At 42.4% G+C, this 15,346-nt stretch overlaps 1 protein-coding gene across 1 annotated transcript in view; it reads right to left on the bottom strand.

Moving 5' to 3' along the window:
* The window catches only part of LOC126412901 (uncharacterized), a 380,720-nt gene extending 367,280 nt beyond the window's left edge, over positions 1-13,440 (bottom strand). Inside the window, exon 1 of the mRNA XM_050082790.1 lies at positions 13,375-13,440. Within this exon, the coding sequence (XP_049938747.1) occupies positions 13,375-13,432 (58 nt within the window). The 5' untranslated portion in view covers positions 13,433-13,440. The remainder of the gene's footprint in view (positions 1-13,374) is intronic.
* Between the last annotated feature and the right edge of the window lie 1,906 nt (positions 13,441-15,346).

Genomic DNA, 15,346 nt, shown 5'->3' with positions numbered 1-15,346 from the left:
AAATTTTCGGCTTTCATTGTTGTGGTTGTGATCTTCAGTCGGAAGACAGGTTTAATGCAGCTGTCTACGCTATGCTCTCCTGTCCACATCTCTTCATTTCTGCATAACTAATGCAGCCTGTATCCATTTGAACTTTCTTACTTTAACGAAGCCTTAGTTTCCCTGTATGGTTTTTACCACCTACACTTCCTTCCATTACCAAACTGAAAATTCATTGCTGCCTCAAAATGTGTCGTATAAACCGGTCCCTTCCTTTAGTCACATCATGCAAAAAAAAAAAAAAAAAAAGAATTCTTTTCTTCCCAGTTAGTTTCAATACCTTATCGGTAGTATTCGATCTACTCTTCTAATCTCCAGCATTCTTCTGTAACACCAGATTTCAAGAGATTCATTTCGCTTATTGTCTGGCCTGTTTCTCTTCCGGGTTACACTTGTGTACAAGGCTACCCATAATTGTTGAAAGTATTTGTCTGGAGTGTAGTCTGTTGTAGATATCAAACATGGTCCATAAACAGTGGAGCCAACAAAGGAATGGAAGCTTTTGTAACGTGCTGCTACTGAACAGTGCTGAAGATTAGGTGGCTATTGTTGTTGTTGTTATGGTGGTCTTCAGTCCTGAGACTGGTTTGATGCAGCTCTCCATGCTACTCTATCCTGTGCAAGCTGCTTCATCTCCCAGAACGTACTGCAGCCTACATCCTTCTGAATCTGCTTAGTGTATTCATCTCTTGGTCTCCCTTACGATTTTTACCCTCCACGCTGCCCTCCAATACTAAACTGGTGATCCCTTCTAGTCAAGTTGGGCCACAAATTCCTCTTCTCTCCAATTCTGTTCAGTAACTCCTCATTAGTTACGTGATCTACCCTCCTAATCTTCAGCATTCTTTCTGTAGCACCATATTTCAAAATCTTTTATTCTCTTCTTGTCTAAACTGTTTATCGTCGATGTTCCACATCCATACATGGCTAACTCCATGCAAATACTTTCACAAAAGATTCCCTGACACTTAGATCTATACTCGATGTTAACAAATTTCTGTGTTTAAGAAACGCTTTCCTTGCCATAGCCACTCTACATTTTATATCCTCTCTACTTCGACCATCATCGGTTATTTTGCTCCCCAAATAGCAAAACTCATTTACTACTTTAAGTGTCTCATTTCCTAATCTAATTCCATCAGCATCACCTGACTTCCTTCGACCACATTCCGTTGTCCTCGTTATGCTTTTGTTGATGTTCTTTTTATATCTCTCTTTCAAGACACTGTCCATTCCGTTCAACTGCTCTTCCAGGTCCTTTGCTGTCTCTGACAGAATTACAATGTCATCGGCAAACCTCAAAGTTTTTATTTCTTCTCCATGGATTTCAATTCCTACTCCAAATTTTGCTTTTGTTTCCTTTACTATTTGCTCAATATACAGATTGAATAACTATCTCGCTCCCTTCTCAGTCATTGCTTCCCTTTCATGTCCCTCGACTTTTATAATTCTTCAAATGGTTCAAATGGCTCTGAGCACTATGGGACTTAACATCTATGGTCATCAGTCCCCTAGAACTTAGAACTACTTAAACCTAACTAACGTAAGGACAGCACACAACAGCCAGTCATCACGAGGCAGAGAAAATCCCTGACCCCGCCGGGAATCGAACCCAGGAACTCGGGCGCGTGAAGCGAGAACGCTACCGCACGACCACGAGCTGCGGACTTCTATAATTGTCATCTGGTGTCTGTACAAATTGTATATAGCCTTTCGCTCCCTTTATTTTACCCCTGCCACCTTCAGAATTTGAAAGAGTATTCCAGTCAACACTGTTAAAAGCTTTCTCTAAATCTACAAATGCCATAAACGTAGGTTCGCCTCTCCTTAACCTAGCTTCCAAGATAAGTCGCAGGTTCAGTATTGCCTCGCGTGTTCCTGCACCTCTACGGAATCCAAGCTGATCTTCCCCGAGGTCGGCTTCTACCAGTTTTTCCATTCGTCTGATTGGATAAATAAAGAAGAGGTGGTGAATCGAATCCGGGAGAAAAGAGCTGTATATTAGAACTTGAGTAAATGAAAGGATCAGTTGGTAGGACACAACATGAGACAGCAAGGAACAGTTATGATAGACCAGACCAACGGGTGAATACACTAAGCAAGTTCAAATGGATAGCTTGCAATAGCTATACGGAGACGAAGATCATTACACAGCGTAGACTATGCTGCAGAGGTGCATCATACGATTCTTCGGAGCGATGTGTACAACAAAAGCGAGCAAGATAATTTTCGTAACACAGACTTTTCGGAAGTGCGTGCATGGAACGATTCGTTTATACGTAAGAACGGTGAGGTAATTATTGAATAAGAAGTAGCCAGTGAAAATTAGTGATTGCCAATTAGAGACGCTCTTAGCTCCTTAAATTGCTCTGTTGCTAAGCGTATTTGCCATTTCACTTTCTGTGCAAAAGGAAACTTTAAAATTATATTAGCTTTTCTTGTATTCACACGAACCTTCAACTGAGGACGCTTAACTGAATGAGCCGTGTGTATTTTGCTTGCTTTTCCATTTGTTTACTGTGCTCTAGCAAGTGGACGATTTACATTACCTCAAATACAAACGATGCGGGTATAGGGCCGCTTGCGTTTTCGCTCTTGCTATGCAAATTTTTTGCCTCGTTTCTGGGATAGGCTGAGAGAGTTCGAAATTTTTTGTATGCTTCATCAGTCAAGATTTTTCACATTGCGATATTTGTATAACTAATTCTCTCGTTTTTCCATTTCTCCATTGCTGTACAGAACAAACACTACAGCGATGTACGGTATATGTACGAGCGCAAATTTTGGAACAAGTATTGTTTTCGCTCTGACTCGTGACTGCAGAGCTTTCGGTGAGAGAAGTAGGAACCAAAGGTGAGAACGAGAGGAAAGCATTTACAGGCAGGAACAGAGATAATATTGACTTACAGTGCGAAATATTCTGCACCGTTGGTGGGCAACGGCGGTAATCTCTAGGCAACTACATGCAACAGCCTGCAACATCAGCAATATTGCCCAGCCGTACCGCAATATTGTCCTCTGTTGGAACCACATTGCAGCACTGCCTACGGCAACGCTATTGCCGCCACATACTGCAGTAAAATATGGTCCATCTACATCAATATTCCGCAAGTCACCTGACGGTGTGTGGCGGAGAGTACTTCTGTCACCATTGGCTAATACCACTTTCCCAGTTCCATTCGTGAATGGCACATGCGAAGACGATTGTTGGTAAGCCTCTCTATTAGCTCTAATTTTTCTATTTTTTCCTTCTGGTCATTTCGTAAGATGTATGTGGGAGGAAGTAACATGTTGTCCAACTCTTCCCGGAAAGTACTCTCTCGAAATTTCAGTAGTAATCCTCTCTGTGATGCACAGCGCATGTCTTGTAGATCTGCCACTGGAGTTTGTTGAGCACCTCAGTACACTTGCGAGTCGACTAACACTCCCATAATGAAACACGTCGCTCTTCATTGGATCTTCCCCATCTCTTTTACCAATCCCACATAGTAATGGTCCCAAAAGTAGTGGGACTAAGTTCTTACCACCACTTCTTGTTAGTGCAGATTGCCTACATCAGGGACAGGTATGCACTTAGGGGCAAACCTATTGTTCTCCTTTGATTGACAAGGTCTTAACCTACTGTTCTCCTTTGATTGACAGGTATGTAACCTATTTTTCTGCTAAAATGATCCTTCCTTTTGATTGATAATTGCTTAACCTATGGTTCTGCTAAAAGGATCCTTCCTTTCGATTGACAGGCACTAAACCTATTGTTCCCCCCCACCTTCCCCCAAACCCTCCCCCACCCCTCTCTCTGCTTCAGGTACACTTTCAGGGCTGAGTTATTGGAATAGCCCCTCTCACTCTTATCAATTTGATTGAATACTCAATTAAAACAATTCTAGAAGACAGTATTGTGCTGATAACCTCGGCACTGAGTGCCTGTAAGCTCTTTTGAAGACAGTGTCGATTTGTAAAATGCCCCGCAGAAGACAAAAAATGGTTAAAATGGCTCTGAGCACTATGGGACTTAACATCTATGGTCATCAGTCCCCTAGAACTTAGAACTACTTAAACCTAACCAACCTAAGGACATCACACACATCCATGCCCGAGGCAGGATTCGAACCTGCGACCGTAGCAGTCGCGTGGCTCCGGACTGAGCGCCTAGAACCGCTAGACCACTGCAGTCGGCCACAGAAGACAGATGAATGGTGTAGTCTCTAGCAGTTGACCCTGAACAGAAATATGTATAATATATTGCGCCTACATAGGAAAAGAAATACACTACTGTACAACTACTGGAAACAGTGCATACCATACAATAGCTAGGATAAACTATTCATGGCAACTTTAAGTGGAATAACCACATTAAACAAATATGAAAAGCAGATGCCTGACTGAGATTCATAGGAGATATCTTAAGGAAAGAAGTGGCTTACAACGCTCTTGTTCTCTCGATTCCTGAAGACTGTTCAACAATCGGGGAGTAACGGGACTAAGTTCATACCAGCGCATTTTGTTAGTGCGGATTGCCTACATCAAGGGCGGGTATGCACTCAGGGGCAAACCTATTGTTCTTCTTTGATTGACAAGTACTTGACCTATTGTTCTGCTAAAAGGATCCTTCCTTTTGACTGGTCGGTCCTTAACCTATTGTTCTGCTAAAACGATCCTTCCTTTTGATTGACAGGCACTTAACTTACTGTTCCCACCCCCCCCCCCCCCCCTCCCCTCTCGCTGCTACAGGTACACTTTCAGGTCTGAGTTATCGGAATACCCCTCTCACTCCTATCAATTTGATTGACTACTTAATTAAATTGATCAATTAATTAACCTTTCCCCCTCTGGTAAACGCCCCTCCCCTCCACCCCCTCTCCCGGAAATTGGCGGGAAAAAGACTCAGTTGATCAATCATTTGGAGGGAATTCGAGTGTATGGAATATTGTTTAAACAATCTAGACATTGTGTGCAATATTTTTTATTTAAACAATTTACAGGATTCAAGGCAGTGAATGGAATATATGGAAATTGTTGGAGAGGAAGGATCTTATAACAGGAAATTCAAGAGTATATTGTTTATTTATAAAAAATTCTGTTTGTGGGGTACGATTTCTCTTGCTCATCATTGTCTGCTGTTTGGAAACATGTAGGTCTTGTAAGAAGCAATTACGTGGGGCAAACATGTTGCATAACCTAATGTTCGGCACTGTACTCTGGGTGTCTTAACCTAATGTTTGGGCCTTTGTCAGCACTTAACCTATTAATCTGTTAAGTGGTTTTCCATGTCACCCCCATTTCCTTAAACTATTGTACCGCCTTTAATACCAAATTAAGTAATTAGTTATGTCCTCCCACCATTTTTTGGTACACTTTTCGAATTTCACGTGCTTTTGAACGCCATTTCTGGCGCACTCTTCTTTGTCACTCACCCCCTTAAACTACTGTACTGTTTTTTACATTAAAATTATGAAAATTAACCTACTGTTCTGCACTTAACCTGCTGTTCTGCTCCATTTCACCCAATCAAGCACACCCACCCATTAACTATTGTACCGAGAACACCATGCTGATATAAAAAATTTATGCAAATTAATTAAATCAGTATTCTTCACATGTATGGGTTTTTTTCTTAATTTGCAACATTATGTTGGTCAGTTAAATCGATGGAATATAGTTTAAACAAAATATCACTAATAAAAAACTCATCCATCCACCCAATGCCCAACTCTGACGCCGGAGTCCAGGTGCATCGGCAGGCCCCGTGAAGTGGCGATGTGGCTGTCAGCTGCCTAGCGACTCACAGGTGTCCATTCAAGTCCTGCAAGCATGAGGTGGCGGCATCCCTTTCATACTTGACATCTGAGAAATTCCTGCTGAAATACGTGTTCACCTAGGCACAGTTGCTGGCGAGATGATGCATAGCTGCAGTGTGGGTCCAGTGCCAAGAGATGTTCCATTGCCTGCCAGAATAGCACAGGGTGCATTGTTCCTAGCGATCCTAACCGGACAGCCCATTCATCACTGAATTTACCCATCAAACTGCTGCTGCTGCTGCTGATGTGGGAACACCATCCACCATGGATTTCTGCAGACGAGACTTTCAGCGCCGTAATTATTTTGTACAGATCGCTACATTGCACTGACGGTTAAACCCCGCAAAAGTTGTCTACAGATCATCAAATACATACAAGACTCACAAGAATATAGGGAGCCAGGAGCATATTTACTAGTGTAAGTACAATTAAATATTACGATTGCTGCTACAGTCTGACACCGATCGATGTACAGGTAATGTCTCCTCTTGACAGCTGTGGTTCTGGAATGAATATCAGTATCTATAGCGCACATAATTTTCCACGTAAAAATCTCTCTCATACCTTCATGGTTATCGATGTGCTGAATCTATACATCCCTCACAACAGGACACACACTCAGGTTCTCTGATCATGCCACAACATAAGCCAAAGTAACTTTACACTGAAACACATACACATTTCAAACAAACAGTGCAGTTATCTTTTATATCTGCACAGTGCATAAAAAAAATTATGGTACGCCTACACTCACACTGGCTATATGGCTTGATTCACCTCAGTCCTATGAAATTATCTGACAAAGTCTTTGGATCAGCGCTTCTGGAAGGTGCTGCATCCTGCCAAGATTCTCTCAGACAAGTGTTATGAAGGACAGGCGTCTGACCGAGTAATCGAACCCCTCAAACAGAATATTTTATAAATAAACAATATACTCTTGAATTTCCCATTATAAGATCTTTCCTCTCCAACAATTACCATATATTCCATTCACTGCCTTGAATCCTTTAATTATTTAAATAAAAAATATTGCACACAATGTCTAGATTGTTTAAACAATATTCCATACACTACAATCGAATTCCCTCCAAATGATTGATCAACTGAGTCTTTTTCCCGCCAATTTCCGGGAGAGGGGGTGGAGGGGAGGGGCGTTTACCAGAGGGGGAAAGATTAATTAATTGATCAATTTAATTAAGTAGTCAATCAAATTGATAGGAGTGAGAGGGGTATTCCAATAACTCAGACCTGAAAGTGTACCTGTAGCAGCGAGAGGGGTGGGGGGGGGGGAGGGTGAGAACAGTAAGTTAAGGGCCTGACAATCAAAAGGAAGGATCGTTTTAGCAGAACAATAGGTTAAGGACCTGTCAATCAAAAGGGGGAGGGGAGGGTGGGAACAGTAAGTTAAGTGCCTGTCAATCAAAAGGAAGGATCGTTTTAGCAGAACAATAGGTTAAGGACCGGCCAGTCAAAAGGAAGGATCCTTTTAGCAGAACAATAGGTCAAGTACTTGTCAATCAAAGAAGAACAATAGGTTTGCCCCTGAGTGCATACCTGCCCTTGATGTAGGCAATCCGCACTAACAAAATGCGCTGGTATGAACTTAGTCCCGTTACTCCCCGATTGTTGAACAGTCTTCAGGAATCGATAGAACAAGAGCGTTGTAAGCCACTTCTTTCCTTAAGATATCTCCTATGAATCTCAGTCAGGCATCTGCTTTTCATATTTGTTTAATGTGGTTATTCCACTTAAAGTTGCCATGAATAGTTTATCCTAGCTATTGTATGGTATGCACTGTTTCCAGTAGCTGTACAGTAGTGTATTTCTTTTCCTATGTAGGCGCAATATATTATACATATTTACGTTCAGAGTCAACTGCTAGAGACTACACCATTCATCTGTCTTCTGTGGGGTATTTTACAAATCGACACTGTCTTCAAAGGAGCTTACGGGCACTCGGTGCCGAGGTTATCAGCACAACACTGTCTTCTAGAATTGCTTTTTTCTTATAACAACCATAACATCTGTGAATAGTCTTAAAGAGCTTCTGACGCTTTGAACTAAATGATTTTCACACGTTGTAAACGGTAATGGTCCTATCACACTTTCTTAGGGTACTCTGGAAATTACCTTTACATCTGTAGATTTTGTTACGTAAAGGGCGACATGTTGAGCTCTATATGCAAGGACGTCCTGAACCTAGTTGCAAATAGGGTCCGATATTCGATAAGCTCGTTTTTTTTCTCTCTCTCTCTACATGGCAGTGCAGGATGGTGGCAAATGGAGAAACAGAGCTAGCAGAGTTTCACAAGATCTGTGTCTGCGGAATCCATGTGATTTTTATTGAGATTTTCGTTCTCGTAAAACGCCATAATACCTAAGCACAAAACACGTTCCGTAATTCTACAACAGATTGACGTCGACGATATAGGCCTATCCTATAGTTATGTACATCTGTCCTACGACGCATTTTGAAAACGGAAATGACGTGCGGTTTCTTCTAGTGCTTGCTCCACCGAACTATGATGAGCTGCTAAACGCACTTCAAGAAACAGGAGTCAATACTAAGAGATTTTTCTTATCTGTCCTAGCCGGCCGGAGTGGCCGTGCTGTTCTAGGTGTTACAGTCTGGAGCCGAGCGACCACTACGGTCGCAGGTTCGAATCCTGCCTCGGGCATGGATGTGTGTGATGTCCTTAGGTTCATCTACATCTACATCTACATCTACATTGATACTCCGCAAGCCACCCAACGGTGTGTGGCGGAGGGCACTTTACGTGCCACTGTCATTACCTCCCTTTCCTGTTCCAGTCGCGTATGGTTCGCGGGAAGAACGACTGTCTGAAAGCCTCCGTGCGCGCTCTAATCTCTCTAATTTTACATTCGTGATCTCCTCGGGATGTATAAGTAGGGGGAAGCAATATATTCGATACCTCATCCAGAAACGCACCCTCTCGAAACCTGGCGAGCAAGCTACACCGCGATGCAGAGCGCCTCTCTTGCAGAGTCTGCCACTTGAGTTTATTAAACATCTCCGTAACGCTATCACGGTTACCAAATAACCCGGTGACGAAACGCGCCGCTCTTCTTTGGATCTTCTCTATCTCCTCCGTCAACCCGACCTGGTACGGATCCCACACTGATGAGCAATACTCAAGTATAGGTCGAACGAGTGTTTTGTAAGCCACCTCCTTTGTTGATGGACTACATTTTCTAAGCACTCTCCCAATGAATCTCAACCTGGTACCCGCCTTACCAACAATTAGTTTTATATGATCATTCCACTTCAAATCGTTCCGTACGCATACTCCCAGATATTTTACAGAAGTAACTGCTACCAGTGTTTGTTCCGCTATCATATAATCATACAATAAAGGATCCTTCTTTCTATGTATTCGCAATACATTACATTTGTCTATGTTAAGGGTCAGTTGCCACTCCCTGCACCAAGTGACTATCCGCTGCAGATCTTCCTGTATTTCGCTACAATTTTCTAATGCAGCAACTTCTCTGTATACTACAGCATCATCCGCGAAAAGCCGCATGGAACTTCCGACACTATCTACTAAGTCATTTATATATATTGTGAAAAGCAATGGTCCCATAACACTCCCCTGTGGCACGCCAGAGGTTACTTTAACGTCTGTAGACGTCTCTCCATTGATAACAACATGCTGTGTTCTGTTTGCTAAAAACTCTTCAATCCAGCCACACAGCTGGTCTGATATTCCGTAGGCTCTTACTTTGTTTATCAGGCGACAGTGCGGAACTGTATCGAACGCCTTCCGGAAGTCAAGAAAAATAGCATCTACCTGGGAGCCTGTATCTAATATTTTCTGGGTCTCATGAACAAATAAGGCAAGTTGGGTCTCACACGATCGCTGTTTCCGGAATCCATGTTGATTCCTACATAGTAGATTCTGGGTTTCCAGAAATGACATGATACGCGAGCAAAAAACATGTTCTAAAATTCTACAAGAGATCGACGTAAGAGATATAGGTCTATAGTTTTGCGCATCTGCTCGACGACCCTTAGTTAGGTTTAATTAGTTCCAAGTTCTAGGCGACTGATGACCTCAGACGTTAAGTCGCATAGTGCTCAGAGCCATTTTATCTGTCCTACGACCCATTTTGAAAACGGAAATGACGTGCGGTTTCTTCTAGTGCTTGCTCCACCGAATTACGATGAACTGCTAAACGCAGCCGGCCGAAGTGGCCGAGCGGTTCTAGGCGCTTCAGTCTGGAACCGCACGACCGCTACGGTCGCAGGTTCGAATCCTGCCTCGGGCATGGATATGTGTGATGTCCTTAGGTTAGTTAGGTTTAAGTAGCTCTAAGTTCTAGGAGACTGATGACCTCAGAAGTTAAGTCCCATAGTGCTCAGAGCCACTTGAACCATTTTTTTGCTGAACGCACTTCAAGAAACAGGAGTAAATACTAAGAGATTTTTATTGAATTTAATTTTGATATTCTCTTTTTAAAAATTTAAAACATGTGAGAAGCGGTTTTTGTTTACTACAGTTTTACTGGTTGAAACATTACTGCTGTATTTCTGTAGTTAGCGCTTCAGTATTAATGGCACCTCGAATAAAAACTTTCTTATTGGTACTTAGACTAATCAGTGCTATTTTTCTGGGGGAATGCTGAGGGACGCGTACCCCTAAACTTTTCTGTCGGCAAAGTAACTTCTTTACTGTGTTGGCGAACTTAAAAGTTTGCCAGTGATTTATTTCAAGGACGTAAATCGGATTTATCTGATTTTTTCATGTTGGTAATCGCAATATGAACGATGTCAGTCCATGCTGTGGTGGAAAATGTTACACATCGAAACGTTTCGAACGATTCGAAGGAAGAGGCAACCGTTCTCGGCAACTGAATCGTTGGCATGTAGTTACTGTGTCACTTCTGTGAATGAGCGGGCACACGGGACACAATATACCCCGCCACACACCGTTGGGTGGCTTGCGGAGTATAAATGTAGATGTGTAGATGTGTGTGGTTATTCACTTACGAGGTCCCCTACTTGTTAGCCGTATGCGTGACTGTACGGTGTGTACTACCTTTCTTTGCAAGTAAGCTTAGAGGGTCCGGTAAGACGAGCAACAAAATAACAAACTACTTTACTTGTTCTCCTGCATCTGAGGTGTCAAAACTTACTAATCATTCTTGTGCCATTGAAAACTCGGGAATTCGACGTCGTCGGTGGGTGATAAAAGTAAAAATGTAAATCTGAACACCGAACCCAAGTTAGAAAATACGGTGAACGAATGTGTGTACGATAGCGAGCCAAATGATCGTCCAGAATGTTGGACTTCTGGTCACGAAATCGCATTCAAGAAATCGCATTTTGTGAAAAAAAACAGACAGGCTAACTGTTTCACACAAAAAACTTGATTGCATAATTTGCAAAGAAGTAGCAAATCTGGGTGTAGAAGCAAATACACAAGGTGTGAACTTTGGACAATATTAGGTTATCGTATCTGTGTCATCTTTAGGTGATTGCGGAAAAAAATTTAGTCACACGTAGAGTAAGTTTCGCTCACCAAGCTACTGCCCCAAATATTATTTTGTGCTTAAAAGAAGACCTTGGGAAATGATTGTACTAGGTAGATTTGTAAACTGTTATAATGGTAGTTAATGCTACATCTACATGATTACTCTGCAATTCACATTTAAGTGCTTGGCAGAGGGTTCATCGAACCACAATCATACTATCTCTCTACCATTCCACTCCCGAACAGCGCGCGGGAAAAACGAACACCTAAACCTTTCTGTTCGAGCTCTGATTTCTCTTATTTTATTTTGATGATCATTCCTACCTATGTAGGTTGGGCTCAACAAAATGTATTCGCATTCGGAAAAGAAAGTTGGTGACTGAAATTTCGTAAATAGATCTCGCCGCGACGAAAAACGTCTTTGCTTTAATGAGTTCCATCCCAATTCACGTATCATATCTGCCACACTCTCTCCCCTATTACGTGATGATACAAAACGAGCTGCCCTTTATTGCACCCTTTCGATGTCCTCCGTCAGTCCCTCATGGTAAGGATCCCACACCGCGCAGCAATATTCTAACAGAGGACGAACAAGTGTAGTGTAAGCTGTCTCTTTAGTGGACTTGTTGCATCTTCTAAGTGTCCTGCCAATGAAACGCAACCTTTGGCTCGCCTTCCCCACAATATTGTCTATGTGGTCTTTCCAACTGAAGTTGTTCGTAATTTTAACACCCAGGTACTTAGTTGAATTTACAGCCTCGAGAATTGTACTATTTATCGAGTAATCGAATTCCAACGGATTTCTTTTGGAACTCGTGTGGATCACCTCACACTTTTCGTTATTTAGCGTCAACTGCCACCTGCCACACCATACAGCAATCTTTTCTAAATCGCTTTGCAACTGATACTGGTCTTCGGATGACATTACTAGACGGTAAATTACAGCATCACCTGCGAACAACCTAAGAGAACTGCTCAGAAGTCAATTTCTATGTAGTTTTAAAGTTAAATAAGTAATCAGCTGTACTGAAAGCTTCAATAATTGTCGTGCATTATATCTAGTGTGAGATTATCACCAATTTTTTTAAAAGAAAAAGCGCACGCTTAGAATCATTCACTTACATGTATGGCACTTGAAACGTCCTAATAAAGTATTCATTTTCTAATTTTTCTTTCTTTTTTTGCAGTAATGAGGAGAGCAAATTAATTCTGTAGTATCAGATCACCTTCTCAATGTTTTGGATACAAGTATGCTATGTACAGAAAGAGATGGATTGTTGTTTGATTCTCCTGACAAATCTGAGATCTGGCATTTAGAAAGTTCGACATTTCCATTTTTCAAATGAGCCAACCCTTCCTGCGACTTTTCACCGCTCCTTTTGTTTCGGTAGCAAAAATCGACGAGTGTCACATATTTTTGAATGGTGATGTAGTGTTGGCAGAAGAGCCAACACCGTGTTACGCTTGGAGGCCGAAATGCACGCGTTTTAGCTCACGCAGGCTGGCGTGAGGAGGGAAGAACTATACTGACGTGAGGTCTGGAACATGACACGGAATTAGAATTCAGAAAGCGGACGTACTTAGTTTGATACTTCACTTTAATCCACTAATGATGAACGTCGCTCTTGATGGTACATGATTCACAATATTATCTGTTCAGAATACATTCTTGAAGTAATTATAGTAACTGAAGATGGCGCCTTGCTAGGTCGTAGCAAATGACGTAGCTGAAGGCTATGCTAAACTGTCGTCTCTGCAGTTAAGTGCGTCTGTATGCGGTGAACCATAGCTAGCAAAGTCGGCTGTACAACTGGGGCGAGTGCTAGGGTGTCTCTCTAGACCTGCCGTGTGGCGGCGCTCGGTCTGCAATCACTGACAGTGGCGACATGCGGGTCCGACGTATACTAACAGACCGCAGCCGATTTAAAGGCTACCACCCAGCAAGTGTGGCGTCTGGCGGTGACACCATAGATGAAATGAGCTTTTCCTGAAGCCGATACAAAAGAAACGAAGAGCAGGTAACGAGTGCGTGGTGTACTCACTGTCGTGGAGGGTGAGCTGTATCCAGCTGGAGAGCGGGCTCAGCAGTTCTGCCACCATGGCGAAGCGTCGGCGACTGGCTGCCCGGAGCTGCGACGCGAGACGCGGCGCGGGCTGGGCAAGCGGCCAGCGCAGTGCTGGCGCGGCACGGTAGCGGCGTCGCGTCGCGCACTTCCGTAGCAGGACACGCCGCCAGCTGACCACGCCAGCAGAGCCCGGGGTAGGAGAGGCGCCGCAGGACGTTTCAGTTTCCACTGTCTATACCTTTACAAATAAATTCATGAAACTTTGTCAGCATGGCCAGGAAGGATTCAGGATTCACACTCGCAACAGTGGAAGTTCAAAAACATAACAAAATAGTTCTTTATATACGTAAAATTTTTTCTCTTACTAAAATGCACCAAGTGAAGCAGCCAAAAAGGAATACAAACGTCTCAAAAATGAGATCGACAGGAAGGGCGAAATGGCTAAGCAGGGATGCCTAGAGGACAAATGTAAGGATGTAGAGGCTTATCTCATGAGGGGTAAGATAGATACTGCCTACAGGAAAATTAAAGAGACCTTTGGAGAAAAGAGAACCACTTACATGAATATCAAGAGCTCAGATGGAAACCCAGTTCTAAGCAAAGAAGGGAAAGCAGAAAGGTGGAAGGAGTATATAGAGGGTCTATACAAGGGCGATATTCTTGAGGACAATATTATGGAAATGGAAGAGGAGGTAGATGAAGATGAAATGGGAGATATGATACTGCGTGAAGAGTTTGACAGAGCACTGAAAGACCTAAGTCGAAACAAGGCCCCGGGAGTAGACAACATTCCTTTAGAACTACTGACATCCTTGGGAGATCCAGTCCTGACAAAACCCTACCATCTGGTGAGCAAGATGTATGAGACAGGCGAAATTACCTCAGACTTCAAGAAGAATATAATAATTCCAATCCCAATGAACGCAGGTGTTGACAGATGTGAAAATTACCGAACTATCAGTTTAATAAGACACAGCTGCAAAATACTAACGCCAATTCTTTACAGACGAATGGAAAAACTGGTAGAAGCCGACCTGGCAGAAGATCAGTTTGAATTCCGTAGAAATGTTGGAACACGTGAGGCAATACTGACCTTACGTCTTATCTTAGAAGAAAGATTAACGAAAGGCAAACCTATGTTTCTAGCATTTGTAGACTTAGAGAAAGCTTTTGACAATGTTGACTGGAATACCCTCTTTCAAATTCTGAAGGTGACAGGGGTAAAATACAGGGAGCGAAAGGCTATTTATTGTTTGTATAAAAACCAGATGGCAGTTGTAAGAGTCGAGGGGTATGAAAGGGAAGCAGTGGTTGGGAAGGGAGTGAGACAGGGTTGTAGCCTATCCCCGATGCTATTCAATCTGTATATTGAGCAAGCAGTAAAGGAGACGAAAGAAAATTTCGGAGTAGGTATTAAAATCCATGGAGAAGAAATAAAAACTTTGAGGCTCACCGATGACATTGTAATTCTCTCAGAGACAGCAAAGGAATTGGAAGAGCAGTCAAACGGAATGGACAGTGTCTTGAAAGGAGGATATAAGATGAACATCAACAAAAGCAAAACGAGGATAATGGAATGTAGTCGAATTAAATCGGGTGATGCTGCGGGAATTAGATTAGGAAATGAGACACTTAAAGTAGTAAAGGAGTTTTGCTATTTGGGGAACAAAATAACTGCTGATGGTCGAAATAGAGAGGATATAAAATGTAGACTGGCAATGGCAAGGAAAGCGTTTCTGAAGAAGATAAATTTGTTAACATTCAGTATAGATTTAAGTGTCAGGAAGTCTGAAAGTATTTGTATGGGGTGTAGCCACGTATGGAAGTGAAACATGGACGATAAATAGTTTAGACAAGAAGAGAATAGAAGCTTTCGAAATGTGGTGCTACAGAAGAACGCTGAAGATTAGATAAGTAGATCACATAACTAATGAGGGGGTATTGAATA

The sequence above is a fragment of the Schistocerca serialis genome, chromosome 7, assembly GCF_023864345.2.
Source record: "Schistocerca serialis cubense isolate TAMUIC-IGC-003099 chromosome 7, iqSchSeri2.2, whole genome shotgun sequence".
NCBI classification, from domain to species: domain Eukaryota; kingdom Metazoa; phylum Arthropoda; class Insecta; order Orthoptera; family Acrididae; genus Schistocerca; species Schistocerca serialis.
Note: the sequence above shows the minus strand (reverse complement) of the source record. Positions and strands in the feature narration are given on the sequence as shown.